The sequence below is a fragment of the Ochotona curzoniae genome, unplaced genomic scaffold, assembly GCF_017591425.1.
Source record: "Ochotona curzoniae isolate NIBS_2020 unplaced genomic scaffold, NIBS_Ocur_1.0 patch295, whole genome shotgun sequence".
NCBI lineage: Eukaryota > Metazoa > Chordata > Mammalia > Lagomorpha > Ochotonidae > Ochotona > Ochotona curzoniae.
In genome coordinates, this window is record NW_024466856.1 from 74,739 (window position 1) to 90,876 (window position 16,138).

The 16,138-nt window shown below is 67.2% G+C and overlaps 2 protein-coding genes across 3 annotated transcripts; one reads left to right on the forward strand and one right to left on the reverse strand.

Annotated features, from left to right (window-relative positions):
- Positions 1-5,153: 5,153 nt before the first annotated feature.
- On the reverse strand, positions 5,154-7,253 carry LOC121167044 (cytochrome c oxidase assembly protein COX19-like). 2 transcript variants are annotated; one of them, XM_040996416.1, is made up of 3 exons: positions 7,158-7,253; positions 6,973-7,084; positions 5,154-5,648 (listed from the first exon to the last, which is right to left on the reverse strand). In XM_040996416.1, the coding sequence occupies exons 1-3, from the start codon at positions 7,237-7,239 to the stop codon at positions 5,561-5,563; spliced, it is 282 nt and encodes a 93-aa protein (XP_040852350.1). In that variant the 5' UTR covers positions 7,240-7,253; the 3' UTR covers positions 5,154-5,560. The 2 variants fall into 2 exon arrangements, with proteins under 2 accessions (XP_040852350.1, XP_040852351.1); XM_040996417.1 differs by having other exon boundaries at positions 5,154-5,644; positions 6,969-7,084.
- A 4,800-nt stretch (positions 7,254-12,053) lies between these two features.
- Positions 12,054-15,707, forward strand: LOC121167050 (cytochrome P450 2W1-like). The gene is made up of 9 exons (XM_040996423.1): positions 12,054-12,236; positions 12,908-13,070; positions 13,609-13,758; positions 13,827-13,984; positions 14,334-14,507; positions 14,620-14,758; positions 14,839-15,023; positions 15,301-15,442; positions 15,520-15,707. The coding sequence occupies exons 1-9, from the start codon at positions 12,054-12,056 to the stop codon at positions 15,705-15,707; spliced, it is 1,482 nt and encodes a 493-aa protein (XP_040852357.1).
- Positions 15,708-16,138: the final 431 nt, after the last annotated feature.

Below are 16,138 nucleotides of genomic sequence, written 5' to 3' on the forward strand. Positions count from 1 at the left end.
ACACGGGGATGGGACATGGGGTGGGGAGCACACGGGACAGGGACATGGGGTGGGGAGCACACGGGACAGGGACATGGGGTGGGGAGCACACGGGACAGGGACATGGGGTGGGGAGCACACGGGACAGGGACATGGGGTGGGGAGCACACGGGACAGGGACATGGGGTGGGGAGCACACGGGACAGGGACATGGGGTGGGGAGCACACGGGGATGGGACATGGGGTGAGGAGCACACGGGGATGGGGAGGACTTGGGGCGCACACGGGGACATGGGGCAGGATGTCACACAGATGTGGGGCAGGTGTGTTCTTTGTCATGCCTGAATGTCCACAGGGCCTACAGCAAGCTACTTGGCTGGACAGTGGACTTGGGCTATGGCCTGGGGTCCGGCTGCCCCAGACCCTCGCAGGGCTGCACACACAGTCTGTTTAAAACAACTGTTTCTATGACAAGGGAGTCATACAGAGCTCTGCTATATGTACTGGTCCACTGCCCAGACAGACACAAGGGCCAGGGCAGGCCCAGGCAGAAGCCAGGAGCCAGCTCTCCTTCAGGTCCCCCAGTGGGTGCAGTGCCCCAGGGCTCTGAGCTATCCTCCCCTGCTTTCCCAGGCCACAAGCAAGATGGGGCCCATATGGGATGCTGGCGCCACAGCACCAACCCCACACAGCTGCTTCCATGCATTCACAGTGCCAGCCAGCGGCCCTGTCAGGGCACACAGGTAGCTTGGGCTCGCCTCACCGTCCTCCCTAGAGGGTCTGGTCGGCAGCGGGAGGCACCCCAGCCACGGGCAGGCCTTTCCTTCCCCTTCCACAGCCCACACACAGGGAGCTCTGCTCCCACTGCAAGCCCCAACCCCTCCCTGCTTCTGCTTTCTAGCTCTTTCCATGGGTTCCTTCCCATCTACCCTCCCTCAAACCAGTGCTCTTCTCCCAACACTGGGTGCCAGGCCACGTGTCTGAGGAAGGTCTGCTCTTCAGGGCTGGAGCCTCAGGCTCCTGGTCTGGGGGGACACCCCTGAGGAAGGTGGTCTGGGGGGACACCCCTGAGGAAGGTGGTCTGGGGGACACCCCTGAGGAAGGTAGTCTGGGGGACACCCCTGAGAAATGTGGTGGGGGGGACACCCCTGAGGAAGGTAGTCTGGGGGACACCCCTGAGAAATGTGGTGGGGGGGGACATCCCCGAGGAAGGTGGCCTGGGGGGGACATCCCTGAGGAAGGTGGTCTGGGGGGGACACCCCTGAGGAAGGTGGCCTGGGGGGACACCCCTGAGGAAGGTGGTCTGAGGGGACACCCCTGAGGAAGGTGGTCTGGGGGGGACACCCCTGAGGAAGGTGGTCTGGGGGGACTCCCCTGAGGAAGGTGGTCTTGGGGGACTCCCCTGAGGAAGATCTTCAGGGCCAGAGTCTCAGGCTCCTGGTCTGAGGGGACACCCCTAAGGTACGGGAGCAGGTATGGGACACCTCAGGATACCACTGGCACCCTGAGCAGGTTCTGAGTTTGGGACTTCTGCTGTCAGCACCTGGGCAGACGTGGGTCCAGAGAGTAGGCCTTGGGTCCCGAGCTCAAGAGGGACCGCCAGGGCAGGCTGACCCTGCTGTGTGGGGAGGTACAGGACACGGGGCCACCATCCCAGCCTGGGCCAGCCTGCTGGACGAGGCCCACAGGGCATGCTAAGGGGAGCCTCCCTACTCCCTGGGCAGGAGGGATCTGAGGGGACAAAGTGGGCAGGACTATGACCACCCAGGAATGCAAGACCTCAAGGGACAACAGCTTCAACAGAGCCCAGGGTGCTCCTTCCCACCCCAACATGGAGCCTTCTCTTGCCACGGGCACAGAAGTGCTGGCCTGTAATGCCCACAGCTGTTCCAGGCCCTCAGACCCCAGGGACGGCTGCCACCCGGGCTCAGCCGGGGATGGGAACACGCCTCCACTGGTGAAATGGACACACGCACAGGACCAACCCCGTGTCATTTGTTCCGCTCTCCTTCCTGTCTCCTCACAAAAACGGGGGTTGCACAGGGGGTGAAGGCAGGTGGGGGCTTGCAGGCACGAGCAGCCCTGTCCAGCATAAGTGCCCACTGTTCACAGGGTCCCAGAGGACCAGATCTTCCCCACTCCCAGCGGCACACGGGCTGAGCAGGCGCCATCTCTGTCCTGCAGGGGGCGCCACATGCATTTGCTTCCCTAGGGAGCCTCTGGCTGGGGCCTCTGTGCAGCTCTGTGCCCACTGTGGAGCTCTCACCTCAGAGACCTCAGCAGCTGCAGGGCGTGGGCCTCGGCCCTCCCTCCCCTGCACCAGAGCCCAGGGGTCAGAAACCCTGCAGAAGGCAGACAAGGCGGCAGCAGCCAGTTGGCAGCCGGTCCTGGGACAGCTGTGGTCAGGGGCAGGCCCAGACGACCCAGGTAGTCCCCAGGGGCCGTGCAGGGTCAGTGGGAAGCAGGGGCCGGGCACAGACGACCCTGGTAGTGCCCGAGGGGCCATGCAGGGACAGTGGGCAGCCGGGGCCGGGCACAGATGACCCAGGTAGTGCCCGAGGGGCAATGCAGGGCACTGTGGGGATGCAGGGTCTACGTGACCTGGTCCCTTCCCTATTGCTGAAGTCACAGGCCCAGCAACCCTCTGCCTGTCCATCCTGGAGGTGACAGGAGGCACAGGAAAGGGGGTTGTCCCGGGCACAAGACAGCCCTGGGCTCCAAGCTGAGCACCCACTGTCCCTAAGGCCCCAGAGCCCTGCACGCTCAGCCTGGGCACAGCCTGTGGTGTCCAGGGAGCTTGGTTCTCTCCCCCAGGGGCTCCATGTGCCAGTACATCCAATGGGCAGCACGAGCATCGATACAGGAGGCAGCTCTGCGAAGTAATGTCGTCATGGAGCCCACGGACACGCGGCAGCCCCAGGCCGCGGCCCACGGTGCCTGCTCCTGGCAGCATGGCTGGGGTCCGCTCCACGTCCTGGGGTCAGGACAGTCACACTGGGGGCTGGCTGCTGAGTCTTTAGGTTCCATTTTCTAAAGCAGAAGAGACCGACTTTAATGTCTTCCACAGTCAGCAACTGCCCATTCCAAGTCAGGAACGAGCCCAGTGCCTGGACAAGGAGGCCAGCACTCATCTGCTCTTGGGCGGCTGCCAACCACCCGCTGTACCCACTGTGGCTGCCCGGTGAGCGGTGCCCTCAGCCCTGAGCACCTTCCCCAGGACACCAGAGATAACATGGCACAGTCCTGCTCCTGACCAGGGAGGTGGGGTCTGCAGCAGGCCCCGCCGTGCAGGGAACAGGCCCCACTATGCAGGGAGCAGGCCCCACGTGTGAGGGGAGCAGGCCCCACCATGCGGGGAGCGAGCCAGTACCCATGTGGGTACCAGTCTGAGTCCCAGCTGCCGAGGCCCGATTCAGCCCTTTGTAATGGCCCGGGAAAGCAGAAGATGGCCCAAGTCCTTGACCCCCGCACCCAGGGGGGAGTCCCAGAATAAACCCACTGCTGCAGCTCTGGCCAGCGCAGCCTCCTGGGCAGCGGGTGAACCAGCAGAGGGAAGATCTCTAACTCCTGCCTTTCAAATAAAGGAAACTTTAGTGATTTTTAATTCAAGTGGCAGAGCAGAAAGAGAGCTCCATGAGGCAGCTCACTGTGGGAACGCCAGAGACCTGTGCTGGGCCTGCTGGGGGGCTGCCCCACCCCTCCAGCTGCATTGCTCAGAGCAGGAGAGCCAGGGATGGCTCCAAGCCAGCGCTGGATGCGGGAGGTGCCACCTCCTAGGGGCTCACTGTGTGCAAGCTTCCGTCCCACCCGAGCCCTGGCTGGCCACTCCAGGACAGGTGAAGGCCACCAGCTCTCATGAGGGGACTCTACCCACGCACAGCAAGCCCCCAACCTGGGTTTGAGAGCCGCACCCCGCCCGCATGGCTATTCTGGTGACTTCCGGTTTCTGCTCTGTAACGTGGGCGTCCCAGGGTGTCGCCAGCTTTCTCTGCTGCAAGAAATAACGGGGTGCAAGGCTGTCCTGTCCTCGGAGCTCCCACAGCACACGCCATGCAGGTGGCTGGGGAGATACCCCTGGTTGGCACGCGACCACAGGGTCAGGCCAGGGACCCCCTCTCTCCTGAGGCCCCACACACCCAGCTGGGGCCCAGGGACACTTCCTGTGTGGGAAACACAACGCCCTTTCCACAGGAGGTGACGGGCACCTGGGCAGGGACACATAGGCCTTTGGGACCCTCACGGCAGAGTGGACAATACTCAGCCATGGCAGCACACAAAAATGTGTTTAATCTTTGCAACTCCAAATGACTCAGACTCCCAAGGGCACAAGCAGACATGTTCCTGGGCCCTGCCCCTCTCGACGACGGCTTGTCCTGGGACTGGGGGCACTGCTGTCACTGTCTTCCGTGAGAGCCACTGCACAGCCACCTCTGCTCCTTCCCAGCCCTATTGCTGAGCCACGTGCACACAGGTGCTCACACACCTGTGCACACCCACAGAGCTGCCTGCAAACACCCACCTGCACACACCTGCCCAGGAGCTCACACCCAAACCTGCCTGCACACACACCCACAGGAATTCACACACCTGTGCACACACACAGCTGTCCAAGCACTCACACAGCACACGCACCTGTCCAGGAACTCACACACCCTGCCCGTGTGCACGCACACACACACACACACGTGCAGCCACTCACACAGCCCTCAGTTGCTTGGGTGGCTGTTGCCCCTGCCCTTCGGTGGGCATGGTGCATGGACCGTCACACTCGGGTCCCCCACAGGCTGGGAGCCAGAATCGCATGACCAGGCACACCTAGGGTGGCGGGTGCGGAGGCCTGGAGGCGCACCTCGACGCCCCCTCACCTGGTGGCGCCTGACCCTGGCAGGCCCCTCGCGTGCATGTGCCGTGCTCAGACCCTGAGGGCAGAGGGTCGCCCCACTTTAACACCACAGATGGAGGGGCTGAGAAGTGCAGCCCACGCCTGACAGTGCTTGCTTGAGAACTGGCAGGCAGCTCGTTCACAGCAGTGGCCACAGAGGCTACATGGGAGCACGCGGAAGCCTGGAGTGGGTGGGAGGCCAGTGCATGTGGCTCACGGAGGCCTTGCCCCCAGCACGCGGAGAAGGACTTCCACGCAGACAGGTGGGGTCCACTGCAAAGTCCCCCCTCTCACAGCTCCGCCCCACCTCCTCTGCAGACAGACGGGGCCCAGGGGCCACGTGCGGGGCTGGTCCCTCCCCATTAGTCACGGACAGAGGCAGCCTGTGCACACGGGGCTTTTCATTCAGTCTGAGCAGTCCACGTCAGTCACCCTGACTCGCCACCTTGGCATCTGGACCCAGGAGGGCTGCCATGACTGGCCCTCGTCCACTGGCGAGCACAGGACTCAGGAGTGAAAAGCCGGAACGCCTGAGCAGGTCACCCTCGTGTCCATCTGACGAAGCCTGGCTCTCCCCCAGGCTGAGGGCACAGCAGGTGTGGCCACACCCTCACCCCACGGCCTGGAGCCACCCTGCTCACACAGCTAAGAGGACAGACCATGAGGGGAGGGGAGCCCGGCAGGGCCGCCTCGCCAGGGCTACTCAGCACTTCTCTGGGCCTCGGCCTTGCCGTCCTCCAGGTCTCCGAATCCCAGCTTCTCCAAGGGCTCCTGCGCCATCAGCTGCCTGCAGGGACACAGGAGGTGGTGTCAGTGCACAAAGGCCTCCACACGCCCCGACCTTGGCCTTCCAGGGACCTGGGCTGGAGATCCAGCACCCCTCAGACCGTGGCCAGAGCTTGGCCTCTGGTCAGCAGGAGGTAAGCACAGCCCTGAGGTGGGTGGGCCACACACCTGCTCCCACTTGCACAGCCAGGGCCAGCGGCCAGGCCTGCCCAGCACTGGGCACCACGTACCTTTGCCAGAGCTCCCCTCACAGCCCAGGGAGGAGCTGGCTGCCCAGGGGTGGGCTCCTCACACGCACTTCCTGTGGCTATGCCATGCAACAGGACACTCCTGGCCACACCCAGTAGGGATGGGATGCAGCCCTCAGGAGCAGCATGAAGACTCCGGCAGGGTGCTGCCTGGGGCGCTGTGGGACAAGCCGGACCCACGCCCGAGCGGCCTGGAGGCCACCCCACAGGAGTGTGGATGAAGCCTCATCCGGCGGCTGAGCTGCAGGGCACGGTGGGAGGGCCTTAGGAGGACACTGGACACTGGTGTTGCTGAAAGCAACTCCTACAGCTAACTGTTCCTGGCCGCACCCCCACAACCAGTGGCCAAGGGTGCTGAGACCATCCGCTGGGCGCCACCTGTGCTGGCCGTGCTGGCCCAAGAGAATGGTACCCCTCACAGGGCACCTGTGCAACCCTCTCCTCCAGAGGGCAGGAGTCCCGCACATCGGTCCCCCATCCGCCCTCAGCCTCCGGCGGCCCTGTTCCCACCAGCTGCAGCATCTGGGGTGACCCAGGTGGTCACCAAGGATGCCAAGGAGACACATATGACAGAAGGGACACTGGTCGGGCTCCCAGACATGGCAAAGGATAGGATGGGCACACAGCAGCCACTGGAGACCCTGGCCTGACCCTGGCAGTCACTGACCTGGAGATAGAACAGCCTGGGGTTTGTGGGGAAAGCCTGGGGGGTCATGGTCAGCCCTGGGGGTCATGGACAGCCCTGGCCTCAAGGTCAGCCACGGGGTTCACATGGTCAGCCCCGAGGGAACGGACACAACACTGGGCATCACGGACAGTCCCGGGGGTCACAGACACAGTCTTGGGGGTCATGGGGTCAGCCCAGGGGATCATGGTCAGCCCCACGGGTCACGGTCACCCCCGGGGACTCACGGTCAACCCCGGGGGTCACGGGGACAGCCCCGGGACTCACGGTCACCCTGGGGGTCACGGGGTCAGCCCCGGGGGTCACGGTCAGCCTCGGGGGTCACGGTCAGCCCCGGGGGTCACGGTCAGCCTCGGGGGTCACGGTCACCCGTGGGGCCGCTCCGCACTCGCCTGTCCATCCGGCAGCGCAGGTATTCTCGGGACTCGAGCCGGCACGCGGCGTTCTCGAAGCGGTTCTCGCGGAGACACCGCATGAACTTGTCCTTGAAGCTCCGACACTCGCCTGCAGGGAGAGGGGGCGGCTTGAGGGCCCGCCCGCCGCCGCCCCCGAGCCCCCCGAGCCCCCCGAGCCGCACCGAAGTGGTCCAGCGGGAAGCTGCCCTTGTCCGGCGGCCGCGGCTGGAAGCTCTTGTTCCCGAAGTTCATGGCGGTCGACATGACGGCGGCGCAGTGCGCAGGGCGGCCGGCCGAGCGCCGAGCAGGCCCGGGGAGCGCCGAACGCGTCGAGCGCGGCCACCGGTCCCGCCCCCTGCGAGGTCGGGGGTCGGGGGTCAGGGGTCAGGCCTGAGGGGCCGTGAAGGCGCCGAGGACACACTCGGGGCAGGACGAGCGTCCCCTGCTCTCCGCCCGGTGGGATCATCGCCCTGGCTCGCGGGTCCCGGGAGTCCCGGGCTGCACCCCCAGGAGCACACCCAGGGACCCCGGGCTGCGCCCCCAGCACTGCCACCCCCAGGAGCCCACCCAGGGCTGCGCCCCCAGCACTGCCACCCCCAGGAGCACACCCAGGGACCCCGGGCTGCGCCCCCAGGAGCCCACCCAGGGAGCCCCGGGCTGCGCCCCCAGCACTGCCACCCCACCCCCCAGGAGCACACCCAGGGAGCCCCGGGCTGCGCCCCCAGCACTGCCACCCCCAGGAACCCACCCAGGGAGCCCCGGGCTGCGCCCCAGCACTGCCACCCCCAGGAGCCCACCCAGGGAGCTGCGCCCCCAGCACTGCCACCCCCCAGGAGCACACCCAGGCGGCCCTGGGCTGCGCCCCCAGCACTGCCATCACCCAGGGACCCCGGGCGCGCCCCCAGCACTGCCACCCCCAGGAGCCCACCCAGGGAGCCCCGGCCTGCGCCCCCAGCACTGCCACCCCCAGGAGCCCACCCAGGGCTGCGCCCCCAGCACTGCCACCCCCAGGAGCACACCCAGGGCTGCGCACCCAGCACTGCCACCCCCAGGAGCCCACCCAGGGACCCCGGGCTGCGCCCCCAGCACTGCCACCCCCAGGAGCCCACCCAGGGAGCCCCGGCTGCGCCCCCAGCACTGCCACCCCCAGGAGCACACCCAGGGCTGCGTCCCCAGCACTGCCACCCCCAGGAGCCCACCCAGGGACCCCGGGCTGCGCCCCCAGCACTGCCACCCCCCCGGAGCCCACCCAGGGACCCCGGGCTGCGCCCCCAGCACTGCCACCCCCAGGAGCCCACCCAGGGAGCCCCGGGCTGCACCCCCAAGCACGGCCATCCCCAGGAGCACACCCAGGGAGCCCCAGCTGCATCCCCAGCACTGCCACCCCACCCCCCAGGAGCCCACCCAGGGACCCCGGGCTGCGCCCCAGCACTGCCACCCCCAGGAGCCCACCCAGGGAGCCCCGGCTGCACCCCCAGCACGGCCACCCCCAGGAGCCCACCCAGGGAGCCCCAGCTGCATCCCCAGCACTGCCACCCCACCCCCCAGGAGCCCACCCAGGGACCCCGGGCTGCGCCCCAGCACTGCCACCCCCAGGAGCCCACCCAGGGAGCCCCGGGCTGCGCCCCCAGCACTGCCACCCCCAGGAGCACACCCAGGCGGCCCTGGGCTGCGCCCCCCCCCCAGCACTGCCATCCCCCAGGACCACATCCATGGAGCCCCGGGCTGCGCCCCCAGCACTGCCACCCCCAGGAGCACACCCAGGGAGCCCCGGCCTGCGCCCCCAGCACTGCCACCCCCAGGAGCCCACCCAGGGCTGCGCCCCCAGCACTGCCACCCCCAGGAGCACACCCAGGGCTGCGCACCCAGCACTGCCACCCCCAGGAGCCCACCCAGGGAGCCCCGGGCTGCGCCCCCAGCACTGCCACCCCCAGGAGCACACCCAGGGAGCCCCGGGCTACGCCCCCAGCACTGCCACCCCCAAGAGCACACACAGGGACCCCGGGCTGCGCCCCCAGCACTGCCACCCCCAGGAGCACACCCAGGGAGCCCCGGGCTACGCCCCCAGCACTGCCACCCCCAAGAGCACACCCAGGGACCCCGGGCTGCGCCCCCAGCACTGCCACCCCCAGGAGCACACCCAGAGAGCCCCAGGCTGCGCCCCCAGCACTGCCGCCCCCCCAGCACACCCAGGGGAGCCCCAGGCTGCACCCTAGCTCAGCCTTATCCCCAAGGGGCGCACCCTGGGCCCTGGGTGGGGATGGGCAGCACCAGACTGACTTCACACCCACAGGGGCCCCAGGGGTGGGCTGGCCTTGTCCCATAAGTGAATTACAGCTGTCACACCAGCACTGCCCTGGGGCCACACACTGGGTTACTCATTAATGTTCCTAGGGCTGGAACAATGGAGCTTTCACCACCCAGCAGAGTGTCTGCCCCAATACTGCACCCCACAACACAGCACACACTCCCCACCCCACACTGTACCCCACAACACAGCACACAGTCCCCACCCCACACTGCACCCCGATATGCAGCACACATCCCTGCCCCCTAACTACCCACCATAATCCCAGCTCCCAGGGCCCAGCCCAGCCCTGAGCTGTCCATGGAGGGGGACAGCTGGGATGGGGGCTGAAATGGGGGCTGAGATGGGGGCTGGGATGGGGGCTGCAATGGGGCTGCGATGGGGGCTGGGATGGGGCTGGGTGGGGCCTCCTGTGGGAAGACCAGAGGGCAGGCTATCAATGGTGGTTCATAGGGCGACAAGCCAACACTCTTCTACCAGTCACTCTTGAATGGATGAGTGAGTGGGCTGGGCTGGCGCCAGGGGCCAGGCCTTTGCCAGATAGAGCAGCGCTCAAGCTGGGTTTGGGGTTCTTAGGAGGAAAGGGATGGATAGTTTAAAGCAGGCAGGGACCCCCTACTGAGGATGGATGGCATGATGGGAAGTCTGACATGCTGGCACAGCGGGTGGGGGTGCCCAGAGGGCATGCTGCACCCTGGGTGGGGGCCTTTCCATGTGCATGTCCATGGGAGCCACTGGCCACCATGGCCAGCGAGTAGAGTCCAGTCAGGAGCCAGATATCTCCCCTCATCTATGGTGCCATGGCCGGGCACAGCCTGGGTCAGTCCATCTGGGCAGATGCTCCGCCCAGACCCCAGGTCCTGTTGTGTGGCCAAGGGGTGGCCGGTGCAGAAGCCCTGCCCAGGCCGCTGGAGGACCATCAGCTTCGAGGGTCTGGCCAGATGGGTATGGTCTCTGCTTTAAACATGTGGTCAGCACACACAGACACACATACGGCTGCACGCTGTTCACATCGCACAGGAACATGATGTGTGCAGGGGCTCCCAGGGGCCTGGATGTCATGTTGGACAGGGAGCTGCAGGGGAGCCTCTGGGAGGACCTGGCCGCCCACCCGGCCACCCGCTCACCCGGCCTCTGTGTCGCAGCAGTGTTGGGCCCGCCAGCCCGTGGCCAGCTGCTGAGAGGGGACCTGGCCTCTGTGTCGCAGCAGTGTTGGGCCCGCCAGCCCGTGGCCAGCTGCTGAGAGGGGACCTGGCCGCCCACCCGGCCACCCGGCCTCTGTGTCGCAGCAGTGTTGGGCCCGCCAGCCCGTGGCCAGCTGCTGAGAGGGGACCTGGCCGCCCACCCGGCCACCCGGCCTCTGTGTCGCAGCAGTGTTGGGCCCGCCAGCCCGTGGCCAGCTGCTGTGAGAGGACTTGACTGCCTACCCGGCCACCCGGCCACTCGGCCTCTGTCGCAGCATTTTCTTGGGCCCACAGCAGTGGGCAGCGCCTGGCAGATGTTACAGCGGCCGAGGCCAGGGTTCTCCCAGCACCTCGTGTCTCTGGAGTCTGCACTGAGCTTCCAGGTTCCTCAGCACGACCAGAGCCAGGACCCCCACCCTCAGGCACGACTGGCCCAGGACTGGGGTCAGAACCATGAGCCGCACGGTCGCCACGGCCCCAGCCCTGCACTGGGCAAGGACAGTGGTGCTGAGGGCCCTGTCACGGGGTGCGTAGTGGGGTGGGGCTTTCCTCTCAGTGTACTGTGGGGTGCGGCTTACGGGGAGCACGAAGAGCCCGGCTGTCTCTTGTCGGGGCAGGTGGCGGGGAGCAGGCCTAGCCACTTCTGCTGCCAAGAGTTGGCCCACCCCTCCCGTCTCTCCCCCAACCCAGCATTCAGCAGCCAGGGACGGGCCAGGCCCTCCTGCCCCCAGTGGGCCCTGCCTGGGGAGGGGGCCGCAGCCTCCCTCCTCCCAGCCCCTCTCGGCTCAGGTAGCAGCTGTTGGGAAGCCTCCCGGGACAGCACTTGGGGTGATCGTGAGATGGGGAACACAGCTAGTGGGGGGACAGGCCTGCCAGCAATCTCTGAGGACCCTGAGTTTCTAAGTTTTAGATTCATTTTATGTCTTCCCAAGGGAGCGGACGCAGCACCTACTGGCTCAGTCCTCAGATGCTGGGAACAGCCAGGGTTGGGCCGGGCCAGAGCCAAGCGCCTGCAACTGGCTCCAGGTCGCCCACGTGGGTGGCAGGGACCCAAGCACTTGAGCCACCACTGGCGGCCTCCCAGGGCGCACGCTGGCACGGCGCTGCAGTCAGGACCAAGGCCAGGTTTGGAGTGCTGGCATAGTGCCCCTGTGTGATGTGGGCACCCCAAGCGACGCCGTACTTGCTGCCCCCACTGCCCACCTTGGCCCTGGGATTCTCGGGCCCTCAGGTGCAGAAACCAGGGTCTCTACTGCTGGCCACCCCCACTGGGCAGGGTGGGACAGGACTCAGATGGACCCGGTGGCATGGTCTGGGAGAGACCGGGGTGGGATGATGGAGCCGGGGAGGGACTGTGGGCTGGGCAGATCAAGGCGACCAGGATTCCCAGCAAAGGGTCTGAAGTCCCTCCACCAAGTCCCACCACACCTCTGCACACAGCCTGTGGCTTTAAGCCGCTCGCTGGGGCTGTCCCCTGCAAACTGCTCGTTCCACATTCTCGGGGTGGTGGGGTGGGTGGGGTGCTGGCACGCCCTCTGGGAGGGAGGCACAGGGAAGGGGCCAGGGCCACAGCGCCCGTTGTCCTCATGGCTCTGCTGCTCCTGGGGCTGCTGGGTCTCTGCGGCCTGCTGGGCCTCTGGGGCTGGCTGCAAGCCTGGGTCAGGGGCCCGGCTCCTGCTCCGTGCTGGCCCCCGGGGCCGCGCCCGCTGCCGCTCATCGGCAACCTGCACTTGCTGCGTGTGACCCAGCAGGACCGCTCACTGATGGAGGTAGGACGGCTAGGACTGCGCACCACCCGGCCCAGCCCCTACCAGCCCCGCAGCTCAGCCTGGCCCCATCACCGTCTGGGCTCCCCAGGTGTGGAACTGGGGTCTGGCCTCGGACGAGGCAGGCTGCATGTCCAGGGTCCAGGGGTGAGTGGCAGGCCGAGAAGGCTGCCTGGAGGAGAAAGCAGAGAGGTTCTGGCCTGGATTTCGGCACAGAGGTGCCTGGGGCCGGCTGGTGCCTGAGGGTCCTGGGGCACCTGCAGTGAAGGGGAGGAGGGGAGCTCAACCCACCTATGAGGGCAACACAACCCAGGCTGCTCCCAGACAGGGAACAGGCTCAGCCCCGTTCCAAAGGTGTCCCTGAAGACACCAGCCCAGCCCAGCCTGAAGACTGCAGGCGTGGGGAGCGGCTGGAGGCCTGGCGGTCAGCGAGCAGGTGGACGCCTAGCTGCAGGCAACCGTGCTCACGTCCCAGGCAGGGGCGTGGGGAGGGGACGGGGCAGCCCTGAGGCAGCCTTGCTGCTTGGCAAGGTCCGCAGCCAGGGAGGCCTGTCCAGCCCAGGCCCCGGGCACTGGCCTTGTCTGCCTGAGTGTCCGAGCCCTTCCTGCCTGGGGAATCCCAGCCCAGCCCTGCTGGCTTCATGGCTCCCGTGGTAACCTGGCTGTCCGCCCAGCTCTCACAGCGCTACGGACCCGTGTTCACTGTCCACCTGGGGCTCCAGAAGACAGTGGTGCTGACCGGTTATGAAGCGGTGAGGGAGGCGCTGCTCAGCACCGGGCAGCAGCTGGCCGGCCGGCCCCCCATTCCCATCTTCCACCTCATCCAGCGAGGAGGGGGTAGGTGTGTGAGAGGAAGAGCATGCTGCAAGAGTAGAGGGTCGGGGGGGGGGGTGTGTGGTGTCCATGGGGACTGGGGGCTTGGAGGGGAGGCGCGGGGTCCACGCGGGCCAGGGCAGGGAGGGGAGGCGCGGCGTCCACGCGGGCCAGGGCAGGGAGGGGAGGCGCGGCGTCCACGCGGGCCAGGGCAGGGAGGGGAGGCGCGGCGTCCACGCGGGACTCCACGCGGGCAGGGCAGGGAGGGGAGGCGCGGCGTCCACGCGGGCCAGGGCAGGGAGGGGAGGCGCAGGGAGGCGGAGGCGCGGCGTCCACGCGGGCCAAGGCAGGGAGGGGAGGCGCGGCGTCCATGGGGACTGGGCAGGGAGGGGAGGCGCGGCGTCCACGCGGGCCAGGGCAGGGAGGGGAGGCGCGGCGTCCATGGGGACTGGGCAGGGAGGGGAGGCGCGGCGTCCACGCGGCGTCCATGGGGACTGGGCAGGGAGGGGAGGCGCGGCGTCCATGGGGACTGGGCTGTCCCTCACCCGATGGCATCCCCTAGGCATCTTCTTTGCATCTGGACCACGCTGGAAGGCTGCCCGCCAGTTCACGGTGCGCACCCTGCACGGCCTGGGCGTGGGCCGGGGACCGGTGGCCGGCAAGGTGCTGCAGGAGCTGAGGTGCCTGCAGCATGAGCTGGACAGCTACGGAGGTGAGCGCGGGGGGTCTGGCTGCCCCTGCCCGCGGCCCCTGGCCAGCCTGACTCTGTCGCTCCCTCAGGCCAGCCCTTCCCCCTGGCCCTGCTTGGCTGGGCCCCTTCCAACGTCACCTTCGCGCTGCTCTTCGGTCAGCGGTTCCACTACCAGGACCCTGTGTTCCTGGCCTTGCTGGGCCTCATTGATGAGGTCATGGTCCTGCTGGGTTCCCCCAGCGTACAGGTGAGGCTTCCTGGGCGTGCGGGCAGGGGTCCTCAGCTCCCAGGCCCTCAAGTGCATGTGTGCATGGGCACTCTGCCCTGCCTGTGTGAGGTGTCTGTGAGGTGCGTGACCTTCCTCATGGACAAGAGGGCCTTGGGGCGCTGTGCACACCTCCTCCCTGCCCAGGCTTGCTCCGGGTGCCAGCCCCACAGACTCCCGCTGCCTGGGCAGGTGAGCAGCCTGCAGCTGTTGCAGTGTCTTCCTGGCTCTGGTGGGGGCTGGGGATTGAGCTCAGACCGCCTGCAGTCCCCTGGACCCCGGGAGGCGCCCAGCACACCTGCTGGCCTCACCCCACCTCGCCCCTGCCCAGCTGTTCAACCTCTACCCCTGGCTGGGCGCGCTGCTACAGCTGCACCGGCCGCTCCTGAGCAAGATCGAGCAGGTCCGTGACATCCTGAGGACCCTGCTGGAGGCTCGGCGGGCCTCTGGGCCTGGGCCAGGCCCTGCCCACAGTTACGCGGACGCGCTGATGCAGCAGGCACAGGTGTGCGAGATGGCGGGGGTGAGGAGGAGCCCCCAGCTTGGAGCCCTTCCACGGGGGAACCCAGGACACAGGTATGCCCACTCCAGCCAAGCCATCCTGCCCATCTCTGCAGAGGGATGACTCCCAGGGTCTGTTTGCTGAGGACAACGCTGTGGCATGCACACTGGACATGATCATGGCTGGCACGGAGACCACCTCAGCCACGCTGCAGTGGGCCATCCTGCTGATGGCCCAGCACCAGGGCGTGCAGGGTGAGGCTCGGTGCACCAGGTGGCCATCCCCTCCCCTCCCACTGAGAGTTCCTCTCAGCATACTGACCACTGCCCCGTAGGCCGGGTGCAAGAGGAGCTGGACCGCGTGTTGGGGCCAGGGCAGCAGCTCCGCCCAGAGCACCAGGCGGCACTGCCCTACACCAATGCGGTGCTCCACGAGGTACAGCGCTACATCACGCTTCTGCCACACGTGCCCCGCTGCACGGCCGCCGACACCCGGCTGGGTGGCTACCTGCTGCCCAAGGTGGGGCCCCTGGCCTGCCCTCCCCCCGGGCTGCCCTGGCATAGCAGGAAGTGGCCTAGTCCCTGCAGGAGCAGGTCCTCTGTCCATGCCCCTGCCCATGCCCCACTGCCCACACCTCCTGCCCACTGCCCACGCCCACCTGTCCCCAGGATACACCTGCCCATGCCCCCGTCTCCATGACACGCCTGCCCATGCCCACCTGCCCATGCCCTTCTGTCCATGTCCCCTGCCCATGCCCCTCTGACAATGCCCCCTGCCCACACCCTTTTGTCCCTAGGGCACACCTGTGATCCCCCTGCTCACCTCGGTGCTACTGGACAGGACCCAGTGGAAGAGCCCGGGCCAGTTCAACCCTGACCACTTCCTGGATAAGCACGGACGCTTTGTGCAACCCGCTGCCTTCCTGCCCTTCTCCGCAGGTACCAGGCCCGGAGGTCGGGCATCATCCGGGTGCCTCCAGCCTCCAGGGCCAGCCTAGCACACCCTCTGCCCACAGGCCGCCGTGTGTGCGTTGGGGAGCGCCTGGCCAGGACCGAGCTGTTTCTGCTGTTTGCTGGCCTCCTGCAGAGGTACCGCCTGCTGCCCCCTCCTGGCACCAGCCCTGCCGCCCTGGACACGGAGCCTGCCCGGGCCTTCACAATGCGTCCGCGGGCCCAGGCCCTGTGTGCAGTGCCCAGGCCCTAGGGACAGTCCTTACCTGTCCCCATGGTCAGGCGTGTCCACCTACCCGAGGGCAGCTATACCCCCTGCCCCTGGATTCCTGCACCCAGGATGCACACACCCCAATCCCCATTGTTCCCAAGCTGCTGGGCTTGCCTCCCCCGCCCTCTGGCTGCCCCCAGATGCCCACCAGCCCTTGCGGCCCCCACACCCATGCCCTTCCCTAGGACTGCAGCTGCAACCCAATTCTACCCCAGGCCAGCGACTGCCAGGGGCTCCCTGGGGGTGTGGCCAGGCCTGCACACCCTTGTACTTCTCCCCATTCCGAGGCTCCTGGGAGGCTGTGAACGTGGGGCAGACCCCAGCTCTCCCGGGCCTCAGTGTACCCACCAGGAAGACAGCCTTGGCAGGAGGTGCCCAGCTAGGACACCTTAGGCTGAGGGGTGGAGAGAGCT

Excerpts from the sequence above, each read along its gene's own strand:
- LOC121167044 (XM_040996416.1), bottom strand. The coding sequence starts at position 7,239 with ATGTCGACCGCCATGAACTTCGGGAACAAGAGCTTCCAGCCGCGGCCG. Across the intron at positions 7,085-7,157 it reads CTTCCCGCTGGACCACTTCG|GCGAGTGTCGGAGCTTCAAG; the intron begins GTGCGGCTCGGG and ends CTCTCCCTGCAG. Across the intron at positions 5,649-6,972 it reads CTGCGCTGCCGGATGGACAG|GCAGCTGATGGCGCAGGAGC; the intron begins GCGAGTGCGGAG and ends GTGTCCCTGCAG.
- LOC121167050 (XM_040996423.1), top strand. The coding sequence starts at position 12,054 with ATGGCTCTGCTGCTCCTGGGGCTGCTGGGTCTCTGCGGCCTGCTGGGC. Across the intron at positions 13,759-13,826 it reads TGAGCTGGACAGCTACGGAG|GCCAGCCCTTCCCCCTGGCC; the intron begins GTGAGCGCGGGG and ends TCGCTCCCTCAG. Across the intron at positions 15,024-15,300 it reads GTGGCTACCTGCTGCCCAAG|GGCACACCTGTGATCCCCCT; the intron begins GTGGGGCCCCTG and ends TTTTGTCCCTAG.